At 32.1% G+C, this 16,119-nt stretch overlaps 1 protein-coding gene and 1 pseudogene across 2 annotated transcripts; one reads left to right on the top strand and one right to left on the bottom strand.

Moving 5' to 3' along the window:
* Positions 1-503: 503 nt before the first annotated feature.
* LOC107633087 (protein DEEPER ROOTING 1-like) lies at positions 504-3,723 on the bottom strand. Of its 2 annotated transcripts, XM_088509818.1 has the most exons (5): positions 3,611-3,723; positions 3,432-3,504; positions 2,393-2,889; positions 1,514-1,697; positions 504-919 (listed from the first exon to the last, which is right to left on the bottom strand). In XM_088509818.1, exons 1-5 carry the CDS (start codon positions 3,614-3,616, stop codon positions 900-902), a joined length of 780 nt encoding a protein of 259 aa, XP_088365944.1. In that variant the 5' UTR covers positions 3,617-3,723; the 3' UTR covers positions 504-899. The 2 variants fall into 2 exon arrangements, with proteins under 2 accessions (XP_088365944.1, XP_088365943.1); XM_088509817.1 differs by lacking the exon at positions 504-919 and having other exon boundaries at positions 1,398-1,697.
* Positions 3,724-7,138: 3,415 nt separating this feature from the next.
* LOC148570639 (uncharacterized) lies at positions 7,139-9,040 on the top strand (annotated as a pseudogene).
* The last annotated feature ends 7,079 nt before the right edge of the window (positions 9,041-16,119 follow it).

Raw genomic sequence — 16,119 nt, 5'->3', positions numbered from 1 at the left:
ATACTCATGTATTTTAAGTAGTGATAAAATAAATAAATATATTACTTTTAATAAAAAAATTAATCAAAAACAAAAATACTTTTTAAAAAGTGACAATTCAAGAAGACTAAAAAGATTGAAAGAAAAAACAAAAATTTTCAACCTATACACACGAGTCTTTTATATATATATATATAAAAGAACGGTGAATGAAAAACCAAATGAGAGAATGTGTAAACTTTAACTTTTATTGCTCTCAATTTAAGCTGTTGGATAATTTAATAATTATTAAAATTAAAAATATTATTTATATATTAAAATTAATTATTATATATTTATCTATAAATATATATAAAATTTAATTTATTTTTAATATATATTTTATATTTTAATATATATTTTATTTAATTTAATAATTAATTTTAACGACCAATTTTAATATACACCTAATATATGGTATTAAAATAACATAATCACGAAGTATATTGATGATGGGCCTTGCACTATTACATAATACCCTATGATATAATATGTACACACTCTCTTTATTTATGCTTAAAGCATGATTTCTTCAACATCGTTTTTATGTCACAGAAAGGCTTTGATACGTAAAGCCACTTCATTTCTTGGAAGCTTGAAAAGCAACAAAAGGCTAATAATATTATGTTTGAAGAAACTAAAATCTCCTCCAAGATCTTGATTAAGCTATCTGATGTTCAAGTAGTGATCTGTAAAACCTTTTTTGTCTTCCCATAATATCCTCCAATAATTTTTCACACTTGCTTGGTTTGGTTTCACCCCTCAAAATGAATAATATGTAGGTCACTCTCTAGTGTTTATAAGCTATTATTATTATTAGCTTCCTTGATGAGCAGGGTTGACCAAATAAATCAAAGTAGTAATGAATAAGAAGAAGCCAATTATATTTCAAGAACAATATCTGCAACCACAAAGTAGAAATTGAATTAATGTCAGAATAGCTATTAGCTGCAATCTATCTATTTATAATAATATTATTACAAGAGAAACTAAGGTATTCTTACAACAAACAATTTGATAATTTTCTAATATAATATATGCATCACATTTTTTTTTTCTTAGGCTGCATAGCTTTATTTTCTTCTTTGTATTATTTTTTAATGTTCTTTTTATCATTCTAATTCATTTTGATATTTATTTATCTTTAAATTACTATAAGTATTTAATATTAATACTATTTCTCTTAATAGGTGCAGTTGAATAATAAAACCTGTATATTGATTCTCTTCTATTATACGCTTTTACTATGTATGATATTTCTTATATGAAGTCATATAATAATAATTTACAATATAGGATTAAAATTCAAAATATATTAACATTCAAGTTCCAACAAGCTAGTAGGAAGAAATTTGGGTATAATTTGCATGGGATTATATTATTATAAATTCAAATGTTTAAAAAATGAAAACTAAATCTGTATGAAAAGAATGTATATGCTAATTGACCACAAAAGCTTAATTAATAAATAATCAAATCATTGTAGAGAACTTACACTCAGCATCTGTCTTGACCCATTTGCATCCATTGACTACAGCTTTAGCAAATTCATCATCATCATTGTCATCATCATCAGAATAATATTGGGGAATTGATTTGGTTTCTAGGTACTTCTTTATAAACATTGTTGAAGAGGTCCCTTGGGGATATATCTTTTTGTTAAGTATTGCCCTCAAAATCTGAAAAATCACAAGCATAAAGTAAAGACTAATAGAATAGTCAATCATAAAAGGAGTAATTAAGTTAAATTGCCAGAGGAATGGCTATCTATTGTTTTTTATTTGAAAATGCTGTTTCAACAATTTTTTCCAAAAAATTGTCTATATCAAACAACTTTATTTAGTTAATAATTTTTTAGCAAATAATTTATAACATTATCTTATAAAATTTCTAATTTCTAAAATAGATTACAATAACTTTGATTACTAAAAAAGTGAGAGAGAGAAATGTCAACTTTACGCTTTTTTTTATTTTTTATTTTTGGTGACAACATTACGCCTTTTTTTTTCTATACACTTAAATTGATCTTTAAAAAATTTCAATAAATTATTTTGATTTTTAACAAATTTTTATCCATTGAATGTCTTTAATGCAGTAACTTATTTATTCTCAATGAAAATTTTAATATGCATATTAGAAAAATGAATTTCTAATAACAAATTTTATCATCATAAGACAATTAAATCCTAAATATATAATTATAAGAAAAATTAGCCCGCTTGCAAAATAACAAATAAATAATAAAAATTTATTAAGACTAAAGTCTTGGATTTAAAATCTTTTAAAGACCAATTGGAGTGGTTATTCATCCATTAAATTGTCCAAAATTTATTAGTTGTGAAAATATCAAAATAACAAACCATCTATGATTTACCTTCTCCATTCTGGACTCTGTGGAGAGTGATGGATCTTTGAGAAAAGGAGTAGTAGGCTGAAATCCACTGTTGCAAACAAGCATCTTCTTTAGAAGAAAATTAAGTGATTTCTTTGCAACACCATTCTTGCGGCTATGATCCAAACATTGATCTTTTCCCTTGGCATCCATTAAACTGCTGCTCTGGTGGAAATCACCATAATGCCCTTCTTCTTCTAAGCTTGAATTTTCAGTGCTCAATGGCTTTGCGGCCGAGTTTGGCTCCTCCGGCACCTGAAAATACTTGTTGAATTCATTCTGAAGGCTTCCAACTTCTTCAAGAGTGAATTCATCCTCACAATCTTGAAAACAAGGTGGATCTAATGCTCTGCCCTTATTAGTCTTTTCTGAATCTTCTTTCTGATTATCACTATTAGTCCCAAAGGTTCCAATTGCAAGAAGTGCTTGAGGCCAATCACCGAACTCTTGTTTGCAAGGTTCATAATGTCTCATATAATCTGTTGTTTAGGGAAAAAAAAATGGTCAGTGATCAAATTAAATTCTCTCATAATATATATTGATGAATGAATATGTAGCTGATGTATGTTATTTTTAACTGTTACTTTTTTCTTATATATTCTCCTATTTGAAAATTTGGAAATTACAATAACTCCACCTTAAGTCCTATTACGTAGTCACGTAGATCCCCCTGTTCATCCAAAACAAAGTTTAGGACTTTAGGTGTGACACATTCTTTAACATAAAGTGATTCCACAAAACTTAATTTTGTGGAACATTAGTATTTTTTTTTTCTCTATAACTATATATGTGATCTTAAATCCATAAAATAAAATAAAAAAAGAAAAAATTTCATAGAAAATACTGTGTTATATTGTTATCTAAACCTAGAAACAAAAAATCTTAGTCAAAATCTTTACAAGTTATGATAAAAGAGACAAGGACTTATAACACAGTGTAATCTAGCTTTTAAGAAATTTCCTGTGTAACTGGATACTAATGTTGATGCAAAACAAAGACAAAGTTGAAAAAATGATTTTACAAGTAGTTGAAATTGGGCTTGGTTTCTTTTTCTCATCGTTCCCATTTATCCTTTTTTGCATCCATTGAAGAATCTGCAAGAAAAAAAAAAACATAGTATTGCTTAAAGAATGCATAAGTTGGCTATAAAAAAAAAAAAAAATTTTAACATAAGAGAAAAAAGACGGTACTCTTCAATACCTTCATTGTGATGATCAATATTGTCAAACACAAAATGATAATAATAAAATTATTATTATTGAGATTTTGGGGAGAAAGAGTAGTGAATTGCAAAGTGCACAGATCTCACAAGCTTATAGTTCCAGTAAGTGCTGAGCTGCAAAGGACTTTAAATAGACATTCTTATTTGGTTCAAGTTCCCAAAAACAATTACTTTTGAAAATCTCTTTGATTTCTCTATGTTGTCTTTTTATCATTTCTCTTTTCAACCACAATTTTATTTTAAGTTCATTGCCTCCTCAGTCCTCAGCCAGTGGATTTTTTTATTTTGGAGGAAATGTTGGATTTAAAAATGACCTTAGAGAAATTTAACGTCACACAAACTTTCTGAAAACAGCATCACACTCAGGTGTTCATTCCTTCTCTTTCGTTTTCTTGAAAAGAATTTTATAAGGAATTAGATTCGGAAAGCATGCTGTGAATTTTTGTTTTCTCTGTAGGAAGAGTGTATATTGGTATGGTACAATTCTTTTCTCTGTACGACATCTTCCAACCTGATAAGGACTAATCCGCCATTAATATGAGTTTTATTTAAGAGTTTGTTACTAGTCAATGAGTTGTTACATACACAAAGTGAAATTTAAACCTCAACACATGTTTAAACAGACGAATGAGTTAATCATTTAATTTAGGGGTGAGTACGGGTTGATTTGGTTCGGATTCAAGGTGAAATTAGAACCGAATCGATCAAAATGTAATTGGTCCACTTTGGTTTGGATTTGTATTTTTTGTGCATGTACCCGAACCAAACCAAACCGATTAAGAACGGATTGATTCAGTTTGGATAATTGGGTACCCGATGACTTTAAAATTCATAAAAAAACCAAATTTTTATCTTAAAAATTCAACAAATACGATAAACATGTAACATTAATATAAATAATCTAAACATGTTAAACACCAAATATATTAAAAACTAAACTCATTAAAATCAAAACATATTAATAGTGAATAATCTCATTAAAAGCCACTAAAAATCATATATATTTTTATTTTTTTATTTAATTAATATATGGTCAGATTCACGGGTTGGTTCAGATTCCGCACCCCTAGAACTGATACCCGATATCCGAACCAATCACTAACAAAGGTCATTGGTTTGGTTCAAATTAGACCCAATTAACCGTTAGTTACAGAACTAATTTAATTAGTTCGGTTCGGATTCGGACAAGTAATCGGGTATTCACTACCCGTGCTCACCCCTAATTTAATCAACCCAAATTAATTTATATAACCAGCTTATTCAATCTACTAAAATTAACTATCTAAAATATTCTTAAGTTTAATAAATTTTTGAATAAAGTATCAACTAAAATAAAAAAATATTGAGTCAAGAAGTTATTTTTATAACTAAATTCAATTATATTCCTTCTCCTCTTTTTTATGTTTTTTTTTCTTCTTCTTCAATTATAATTTTTGTTATCAATTTTTAAATTATTCAACTAACTTAATTTAATTTTATTATCAAAATATCTTAATCATTTAATATTACTGACTAAAATATACATTATAAAGACGTGAAAAATTCAAATTTAAACGTAAAATGTCTTTTTATCTTAAGTTTCAACATTTTATCGCTATTATTAATCATTTTATCAATTAGTTAAAATAGTAAGTATATGTATAATACAAATACTTGCTATTTTAACTTATGGATAATGTCCAAAAGAAAAAGTTATACGCTTGAGATAGATAAAAAAAGGAATTATTATTAGAAAAAAGTGTGAAGATGTAAACGGATCATGAATTTAGCAAAACAAAGCATTGCATGCTATATATGTGGCGTCTAGGCTGAACGTTGATGTACTGTGCAATTACCAAAATACAGTTCACACTTACTGTCTGCTTGTGATACCTTTGACCAAACCATAAATACGTGAGAATCAAAGTATACTTTTGTTTTTGAATTTTTTAAAAAAATTTAAAGATACTTTTAATAATGTGTAATTTGTTTTAATTTTCTTTAAGATTTTAAATATATTTTAATTATACTTTTAGAAATTAACACCGTTAATGAAAATATTAACGTGACAATTATATACCAACATATAGCAATCTAGGTTAATATGTCAGTGATATGTCAATTCAAAATTGTTAAAATATATTAAAATATTAAGAATAAAATTAAAACTAAATACAACAACAATAATAAAATATTGTTCTATTAGATAGAGTCGATTACATGAATTAAACAACATTATTGAGCTCTATCATATATCATATCTATAGAGAGACAGTTTACAATGTAGATCTCGTTTGACCACCTCATGAATGTTTTTCCTAAGTTTTTCTCTACCAACCTTTCACCCCTTATCCATCTTCTATCTCATCCACCCTCCTAACTGGGTATTCTGTCAGTTTTTTTCTCACATATCCAAACCACCTAAGACACAATTCTACCATCTTTTCCTAATAGGTGATACTCCAACTCTCTCTTTTATCTTCGTTCCTTATTCTATCTAATCGCATATGACTACTCATCTATCTCAACATCTTCATCTTTGTCACACTTAACTTATGTTCGTATTCTCCTTTGACCGTCCAACACTCTGTACCATAAAGTATAGCCGGTCTGATAGCAATGTAATAAAATTTACTATTAAAATTAAATATTAATAATAAAATTGAAATAACATGCAAATTTCAAGTATAAAAATAAAAATTATATTGATAACACCTTTAAAATTTATTATTTTTATTAAGACTAATTTTAATATAATAATATTTTATTTTATTAATAACAAAAAATATAGTAAGTATTATATATTACTATTAGTAAATTATATAAAAATATTTTTTTAAACGTATCACTTTTATTATAAAGTAAAGTATCATTTATGTCCCCAACGTTTGGGGTAAATCTCAAATATGTCCCTAACGTTTTAAACGTCCTATTTGTATCCCAAACGTTTCTAAATCAAGTCAATGTTGTCCTACCGTCCAAATGACTAACATTTCGTTAACGGCGTTGCATACGTGAAGGTTAAGTGAGTAAGCCCAAAGGGTAACATAGACACGTCTGTTTCTTCGCGCCCATTATACCATTCACTGTAGCAAATACGAAACGTTGAAGAAACAGAGCACTTCTATGCAACGTTTTTCATTCCAGTTCTCCTTACTACACACGTTTTACTCTTCTTCGAGGCTGATCGCAGGTAGGGGCTGCAAGGTAGTTGGCGGAGCGTTGTTGGTTGTGTTGCATAAAAGCTTACACCTTTGTTCTGGTGACAGGGTGGTTTCGTTCGACAAGGTATGTACTAGGAAAAAATTTTGTTTTTTGGGGTTTTGTTGAGTGGTTCCATGAAAAACAATGGCCATATATGAGATTGTTTGCATTTTAGGGTTTAGTTGATTTTTTTATTCCCAGAAAAATGTCCCTTGCTTATGTTAGTTAGGGCATGAATTTACTTTTTTTGGTGATTTAATCTGTGCTTACGGTTGATGTTGTTTCACTATGTTTACCTGATGTAACAGGGTATGTTGTTTAGGATGAGTTATTTTAGTGTCAAAGTTTACCACCAAGGTAGCTTTGGACTTCAAGGAGGGCCTTTGAAGTATTTGGGTGGGGAGACAACTGTGATAGACTACTGCAATGAAGACGAGTGGAGCCTGATTGAGGTTTACAACATAGTGAGCAGACAAGGGTATTTGAAGAAAGATATTGCAGTAATGTGGTACAAATCACAGGATCAGAGTACAGAAGAAGGCTTAAGGATGCTGCGAACTGACAAAGATGCAATGGATATGGCTAACATTGGGGTTAGGGAGGATATGGTGGAGCTGTATGTAGTTCACAAAACTAGTGATATCCATGAAAAGGTTGAGGATGTACACATGTTAGGGAGTACTGAAACTACCATGCAAGTGAAGGCAGGTGGATCTGATGGGCCAGGCCCAATGGTTACATTTGAGGCCCATGCAGTTGGACAGGTGGAGATAAATCCTGGCCCAAATGTGGAGGAAAAAATTGTGGGTAAGAAAGATGGAACAGATGAATCAGATGAGGAAGAAGAGGGTAGTGATGGCAGTGAGGACGAGGACTATGAACCCAAGGGTGGTGAAGATGATAGTAGTGATTCATGGATTTATGATTCCAAAAATGGTTATTGTTCAGAAGATAGTGCTGTCGAAGTTGTGTTTGGTGACAGTGATAATGACAAGGAAGGGGTAGAGGACTTAGTAGATGTCAACATCAAGGTATGGGATAGATTCGAGACTGCATCAACTGAAACCCAAACAGATACAGCAAAAGAAAGTAGGAGTGACAAAGGTAAGGAGAAGATTGTTGCAGGTTTAGGTGATGAGGAAGAAGGATATGAATCTCAAGATTTTCTGGATATGCCTATTATTGATGATGATGAGGATGATAATAGTGTTGCCAAGAAGTATCCGTTGCACAAGCAGCTAAAGGACATGAGCGAGTACAAGTGGAAGGTTGGAACTCTTTATGTATCAAGAGAGGAGTTTAAGGATTGTGCTACTGCCTATGCTGTACACACTGGGAGGGGTTTGAGGTTTGATAAGGTTGACCTTTGGAGAGTGAAGGTTACTTGCGTGGAGGGTTGCAACTAGTTTGCATACTGTGAAAAGATGAAGAATGAGCAAACATGGCAATTAACCAGCTGCCACAACAAGCATAGCTGTTCTAGAGAGTTGAAAATTGGGATTATGCATGCAAAATAGTTGAGCAAGGTGTTTCTAAATAAGATTGCTGAGAATCCAAAGATAAAGCTCTCCACACTAATAAAGAAAGCATATAGCAAGTGGAATGTAGAGCTGACTAAGTCTAAAGCTGCCCGGGTTAAACAGTTTGCACTTGATGAGTTACAAGAAACGTACATAGAGCAGTATCAGAGACTCTATGACTATTGTCATGAATTGCTGAGGTCTAACCCGGGTTCTACAATGAAGTTGCAAGTGGAGAGACCACCTGAGTTTGCTTCTGAGAGACCAAAACTGGGTGTGAATTTAAGGCCAAAGTTTCAAAGACTCTATGTGTGCCTTGATGCATGCAAGAAGAGTTTTATGGTTTGCAGACCAATAATTTGCCTTGACGGGTGCTTCATCAAGACACCATATGGAGGTCAACTTTTCACGACTATTGGCTGGGACCCGAACGACCAGATATTGCCAATAGCCTATGCAGTAGTTGAAGCAGAGACTAAGGACACATGGACTTGGTTTCTTACCAATCTGTGTGATGACTTTGGCTATGACAAGATAAGGAGATGCACCTTTATGTCTGACCAACAGAAGGTACTTATTTCTACACTCACCTCAACTAAAAGCTACTTTATTGATCCTAGTGTTAGTGTTAGTCTTGCTGCCCTGGTGATCCTAGTGTTTGAATTGTATGAGTTAGTGTTTGACTCTTCTTCGGACTTTTATTAGTTAGTGTTTGAATTGTGCATGTCCAATTCAATTACTAATTTAATTGTACCTATCAAATATCATACTGATTTAATTACTGCTTCAACTGTGTATATGGTGGGTTTAGGGTTTAGTTCCAACCTTCGATGAGCTCATTCTTGGAGTGGATCATAGATTTTGTGTTAGACATCTTTACAGCAATTTCAGGAAGAGATTCCTAGGGCTACAACTAAAATTGATGATGTGAAATGCTGCAAAAGCTACTTACTTACAAGAGTGGGAGAGAAGGATGGCTGATATCCAAAAGGTTGATAATGGAGCCTACAACCACCTTATGGAGGTACCAACCAGATATTGGTGCCGGCATAAGTTTGGGACTTAGTCTAAGTGTGATACTTTGGTAAATAATATGTGTGAAGTATTTAACTCTGTGATTGTGGACGCCAGAGAGAAACCAATAGTCAGCATGTTTAAAGACATCAGAGTATACATAATGAGGCGTTGGGCTGATAATAGGGATCAAATAATTGAATACCCAAGAGAGGTGTTGCCCCGTATCAAGATTAAGGTTGAAAAACAAACTGATGCAAGTGGTAAGTGGGTGAGCACGTATGCTGGTCGTGACAAATATGAGGTAACTAGTATCCATGGAGGCAAAGAGAAGTTCGTGGTTGATTTGAAGACTCACGAGTGTTCGAATCCCCTGTGTTTATGCAATGACCTGCATTAGGAAGATGCGATTCAATGTGGACAACTTTGTTGCAAACTATTACAAGAAAGCAACTTACTATGAGTTCTACCAACATGAGGTATATCCCGTGAATGGCCCCAACCTGTGGGAGAAGACACAATTTGATGACGTTTTGCCACAAATCTATAGAAAACCCATTGGAAGGCCTAAACTAAAACGGAATAAAGCTGCAAATGAGAACCCAACTAAGGGAGGAGTATCTCGCGAAGGGCAGAATCAGAAGTGCTCCTATTGTTTTGCTAGAGGTCACAACAAACGGACGTGTCCAAAGAAGCGCAAAGTAGCTGCAACTACGTCGGTAAGTACTCTGCTTGGTTTTTTCTGGTTCGGGCTTCATTTTTATTAATTGCATTCAAAGATTATAATGTGGTATTGTGGCTGTTAACAAGGCAAACAAAGTTGCTGGATCTACAAGAAGAGCTTCAAGAATCATCTCTAGAATTATCTCTAGCACTATCTCTAGTACTATCTCTAGTCAGGCTTCTAAGCAATCACAAGCTGCTTCAAAGAAGACCACAATGTCAAGGCCAAAGAGAAAATCATCTGCCAATGATGTGAGTTTCCAACAATCTCAGGCTACTTCAAAGAAGGCTAAGTTGACCCCATCCAACAATAATTCTGGACAACTCAAGGGTGCTACCAAGCACAACAATCTCAAGGTGCTGCCAAGCCCATCGAAGCACGTCAGCATATCCCAACTCAAGTTCATGGCTAGGACACCTCCCAAAGCATGGAAAAAGATGTGATGATTATGATGTGTGCAGTTTTATGTTTTTTGGAAACTTTATTTTTGAGTAAAAAACTTCTCTTTAGTATCATTATAATGTGTGAAAACTAGTTTAAAGACTATAGTTTGTTATCTCATACCGTTATTGTGGAGCAAAATGTGTAGCTCTTATTTGTTATTTTGCTGTGAATCTGTTGTGGTTGTAGCCAATGACAATGTTATGGTTAATGATTAAGTAGTATGTTAAAGTTCTGATTGTTGTTATGCTCATGACTTGATTGATTTAAATAGGATGAAAAATATAACACTTCATTTCATTCAATTCATTTCCACAATTCAGATGAGTTCAATAAAACAACATTGCATTTAATTACACATGCACAATCTAGCCTTTCATCAAACTTAATTCAACAAAATATCATTTTATTACAATTTCATTGAGTTCAACAAAACACCAACCAGTTCAACATCACTGCTATTTCTAAGCCAAAATACAGAGTACAAGTTAGGGATCTAATAATTTTTTCCTAAGCCTCATCATCTCCAGCAACATCATTGTAGTAAAAGTCTCCCAAATTTGGTGGTGGTTGTTCTTTCACAAACCAATATTAGTGCAACTGTCCATCCAACTAAAGCAACTCCCACTGCAACCATGAACCTGAACTCAACTTTATCCAATTTGCCCTTCAAATTTCTGACCTTCATTCTTAACCTTGAAACTTGTGGGGGATCTTCCTCTGGTTCTGCTATACAAAATAACTGCATTCTTCTCCAATCTAAACCAAACATGAGACAACCAAGTCACACCCACAGATTGTCAAAACATATAACTCAACAACAAATAAACACATGGCTAAACCTCACCCCAAAGTTAACACAACCCCGAACCTCCGCCAAGGATTTTCTACCATCGATGAGGTGGCGAGCACAGGCCGTTCCCCACAGTAGCAAGTTGTCCTCCTTCGACGTGCTTGGTTTCTATTTCGTGTAGCCTGCTTGCTGCTTTGCGTCGCTTCAGATTGGCATGCTTCATACTCCATCTTTTTTCAAGCAGAGGAAATCGAGCTTCAGAGAAGCTGCAGCAGCAAGGAGAAGACGATTTTGCAATTAGGGTTTTGAAGAGGACCCTATTTTCACATTTATGATTTATCTATTTATTTTTTTCTTTTTTGTTTAATTCAATAACGGTAACAAACAAACGCCCTGTCACCGTGTATACTAACCTCCACGTATGCAACACCGTTAACGAAATTTTAGTCATTGGATGGTAGGACAACATTGATTCGATTTAGAAACGTTTGGGATACAAATAGGACATTTAAAACGTTAGGGACAGGTTTGAGACTTACCCCAAACGTTGGAGACATAAATGATACTTTACTCTTTATTATATAAACATAACTTGGATATATACTGTTAAAATACTTTTATATTGTTTACTAGTAAGAATATGTAATAGTTAGTTACTTATCCTAATTACATATTTGTTTTTTAATAAAAAATGTTACCATAATAAATGGGTATATTTTAAAAATACTTGGTATACTTTTATTTTACAAAAATATCTACCATATTACTACTATGCTTTAAGTTTTGTTCTCAAAGAGTTTACATTTAATTTAGTTTTAATTATATTCATAACGTTTGATTTTTTATTCCTCATGTGTTAATATATTTTAGTTATAAAAAAAGTATAGGTAGATAATAAAAATATTAAACAATATTAACAATGAATATATCGAATGTTCAATTCATTAGGTATGCGAATGGTTATCCTACTATTAAAATTTAGGTGGATAATTTAGGAGTATAGTATATTTTTATTTTATTAGACCAATTTTAAAACTCATTATTCATATTGTTCACAAAAGCTATGTCCATCTAGCAAAATATATATCGGAATATAGACGATAAATGGAATACTCTTGCATTGATGCTTTATTGACACGTTAGTCTAAAATTACCATACATTTGTGGCACACAACATATAATTGTCATGTAACATTTTCATTGGTGGTGTTAACTTCTCAAAAATAAAATTAAAATTTATCTAAAATATTAAAGATAAATTAAAATAAATTAAATATTAAAAATGTTTTTAAAATTTCTCAAGAAAAAACTTAACCCTAAATATGGAGAAGTGGAAACAATATTATTATATGTGTTAAGGTGCATTTCCATATATATTATTAGGTATGCATCATTATATATAAGGTAATATTATGCATTATATATGACTTTACTCATTATTTGAATATTTTTTAGTATTGTTCTTGCGTAACCTTGCTTGTCTGTTTTGTATTGTTAGAATATAATTAGATCAATTAGGATCAATTATTTAGCATATCTGAATATTTATTATAGGATATTACGTCTTTATTATTTCAATTTTCTTAGCACCTATAAATACCCTTCTATATTGTATTATTACAGACAACTTGAATACACTCAATAATATACAAATCCTTTCTCCAGTTTAGTCTCTTTTTTCTAACATGGTATCAGAGTCATGGTATCCTCCTTGAAGAGGATAGGTTGTTTTCCTTGCGGTGAAATCACCGTAGTTTTTGCACTTTTTTTTCTAGGCCATTTTTCTTACCTTTTGTCACTTCTTTGATACTTTTTCACCTCACCGACTAGCCTGTTTTCTCTGTCTTATATTTTTCCGAGTCGAATGGTCAAACACCATTGTCATCCGCTCCTTACCTATTCTCATGAAAAAATCATATAGTTTTCACTCTCTTTCGGCAGTTTAGTCTACGTTCTCTCATGGCAGTTCCGTCTGCGTTCTTTCGTGGCAGTTCTGTCTATGTTTCGTCTGTGTTTCTTTGAGGCAGATTCCTCTGCGTTTCCTCATGGCAGTTCCATATGCGCTTCCTTCTGGCAGTTCTATCTGCATTTCCTTCAGATAGCGGCAGTTCCGTTTTGTTTCCTTCAGACAAGCGGAAGTTCCGTCTGCGTTTCCTTCCGGCAGTTTCGTCTGCACCTGTTTTATCAGTTTATGCAGTTTTTTTCTTTATTTCATTGTTTTAAATAAGTTTCATGAGTTTGAGAGAGGGGGGGATGTTAGAATATAATTAAGATCAATTAGCATTATTTAGCATATCTGAATATTTATTATAGGATATTACGTCTTTATTATTTCGATTCTCTTAGCACCTATAAATACCCTTCTATATTGTATTATTACAGACAACTTGAATACACTTAATAATATACAAATTCTTTCTCCAGTTTAATCTCTTGTTTCTAACATGTATAATTCGTCTTTTTCATATATCTTCAAGGTCTTCAAACAAAATGAGTTATAGTTTGGACGACAGAAAAATACGAAGTGTGAGTACCTGCACAAAACACTCTGATGTTTATGTCAGTATTGTGAAGCATTTCTTAAGCTCAAGAGAATGGATTTCGAACATATCTTTTGCCTTTACCTTTATATTATTATATAGCTTAGGTGTGCCTCATTATCTGTTCATCAGTTATGATTCGATAATGAATGACCATCATATACTTTTATTAGTTTGCATACATTTCGATATCCGAGTTGTAACGGTTTTATCGTATCTTTTGATTTGTAACATTTGACAGAGTTATAACGTTCAATTAAGTTATAGCATACATCAGAATTATAATGGGAAGATCATAGCTGCCAAGCTTGATCTGTTGGGAATTTAATAAAGCAGGTTGAGCTTTTTTGCAGAAGTTATAACTTGCTTGAATTAATGAGAGTATATAGTCCCCAAGATCAACCGTCCTTATTATTATAAAACATAAAAAAAAGTGAGAAATTAAGAAAGAGAAGATGTAACTATTCAACTTTCTAGGAAATCAGAACCATTTATGTAAAATGCTTTGAAATGAAGTTTACGATGAGGATGAAAGATGTGGAATAGTTTTCATGAGTAAATGAAGTTAATGTTAATTATTCATTCTAAAAGAAGGAAAGTAAAGTTGAAAGTGAAGGATTTTAGCAATTTCATAAAGCATAGGAATTTGGTCTTAGAAGAAAACAGTTTAAGCATAAAATGGCTTAGAGAGGTTAGTATTTGCATTTATCACTTCTATTTTTGTGATTCTTCCTTGCTTCTTTGTTTTTCTTCTGTGTATTTGATGAGAAAGAGGAAAAGAAAAAAATTGGAAGGTGGTGATCCTTATTCTTAAGTAGATGAGGACATGAAAATTCGGGTTTCACTGTTCATTGATAGCGAGAGTGTTGAGAGGATTGATAAGTCTAAGGTAATGAGAAAGGGTGCTGGTATTAATGTAGAGTTATTACCTTGCCAAAGTGAAGATCATGTATTTCATAAAAAAAGGAATTTTGAGTATTTTTATATTTATATTTGCATGTTGTAAGAACTTAGGATAAAATTACCTTTTATTGGGTTTAAATGTGCTGTGTTGAGGCAATTGAATTGTGCCTGTTCGCAGCTTCATCCAAACGGTTGGGCATTCTTGAAATGTTTTCATATTTTAATGGAGCATTTGGAGGTCCAGCCTTCGCTAACTGTGTTTTCTCCCTATTCCAAGCAAAGAGTGTATGGAAGGGTGTTTGGATAAACCTTAATAGCTCACCTAGCTGGTCTGTGTTTAAACTTTATAAGTCCTCTATCAAGGATTTTAAAGAAATTTATTTGAAAGTTAAAATTGTCGAAGAGGAATTTTCATTTTATATTGACAAACATTTGGTAAAAAAGTTTTCTCTTTTTTGGTGTGACTAACTATTGCAAATTTTGGAGTTAGAAATAATTAGCGAAACTAATAAAAGGTTGTTGGAATTTTTAGTTGAGAAAATTCTGAAAAATAGGTTATTAACTATTTCTGATTTGCTGCCTTGGGATCAGAATAAGGATGCTGTGTTGCAATATTTTGTTGAGTATTGTATTGGTAACATGTGTATATTATTGTAAAATAGAAAAATATATGATCTAAATTTTTTGTTTGAATTATTGTGGTGATAGGTGAACGAGCCCCCATTGTGACTGCTACGAGCTTAAGGGCTCATTTGAAGAAAAGATGGGAAAATGCGGGTTTAAGCTCAAATCCTAATAAAAGTGAAAACCAATCATTGTAAAAAGAGGAAGAATGAAGTTGCTGTAAAGGAAGTGAACAAGGTTTCGAGAACAAAGAAGAAAGAACAGGAGATTCAATTGGATGAATTGACAAATTTTATTGGTAATCAGAAAAAGTTGCACGTTTTTGTTGAAAGCGGGGATGGATCTCTTTATGGGATGATAACTTCCCGTATATTGTGATAGCTAATGAATTTGCAAAGTCTAGCATTGATGTGGTTCTTTGTCAATGGTGTTAGAGATATTGCCATAGATAAGTTCTTTTAAGTAAGTAATGTGTGAGTTTTGAATTGGATTCGGTTTATAAATTTTGACGAGGATTTTATAACGTTACAGGTTGTTGGTGCTCGGCTGCTGAGTATTCGGCGTAGCTGAGAAATTTTTTATAAAAAGGAAAAAAGTGCTATGGAGGGTCATTTGAAGTTGAAAGAAGACTTTACCATTAAACAGGGTCAACAAACAAAGGCTTTGGAGAAAATAAAGAAAAAGAAAGAAGAGGTTGAATTTTTAAAAAAAAGAGAATGAGAAAATGTTGTAGAAAAATGAGAAG

This window comes from Arachis ipaensis, chromosome B3 (genome assembly GCF_059453495.1).
Source record: "Arachis ipaensis isolate K30076 ecotype BB chromosome B3, ASM5945349v1, whole genome shotgun sequence".
Taxonomy (NCBI): domain Eukaryota; kingdom Viridiplantae; phylum Streptophyta; class Magnoliopsida; order Fabales; family Fabaceae; genus Arachis; species Arachis ipaensis.
Note: the sequence above shows the minus strand (reverse complement) of the source record. Positions and strands in the feature narration are given on the sequence as shown.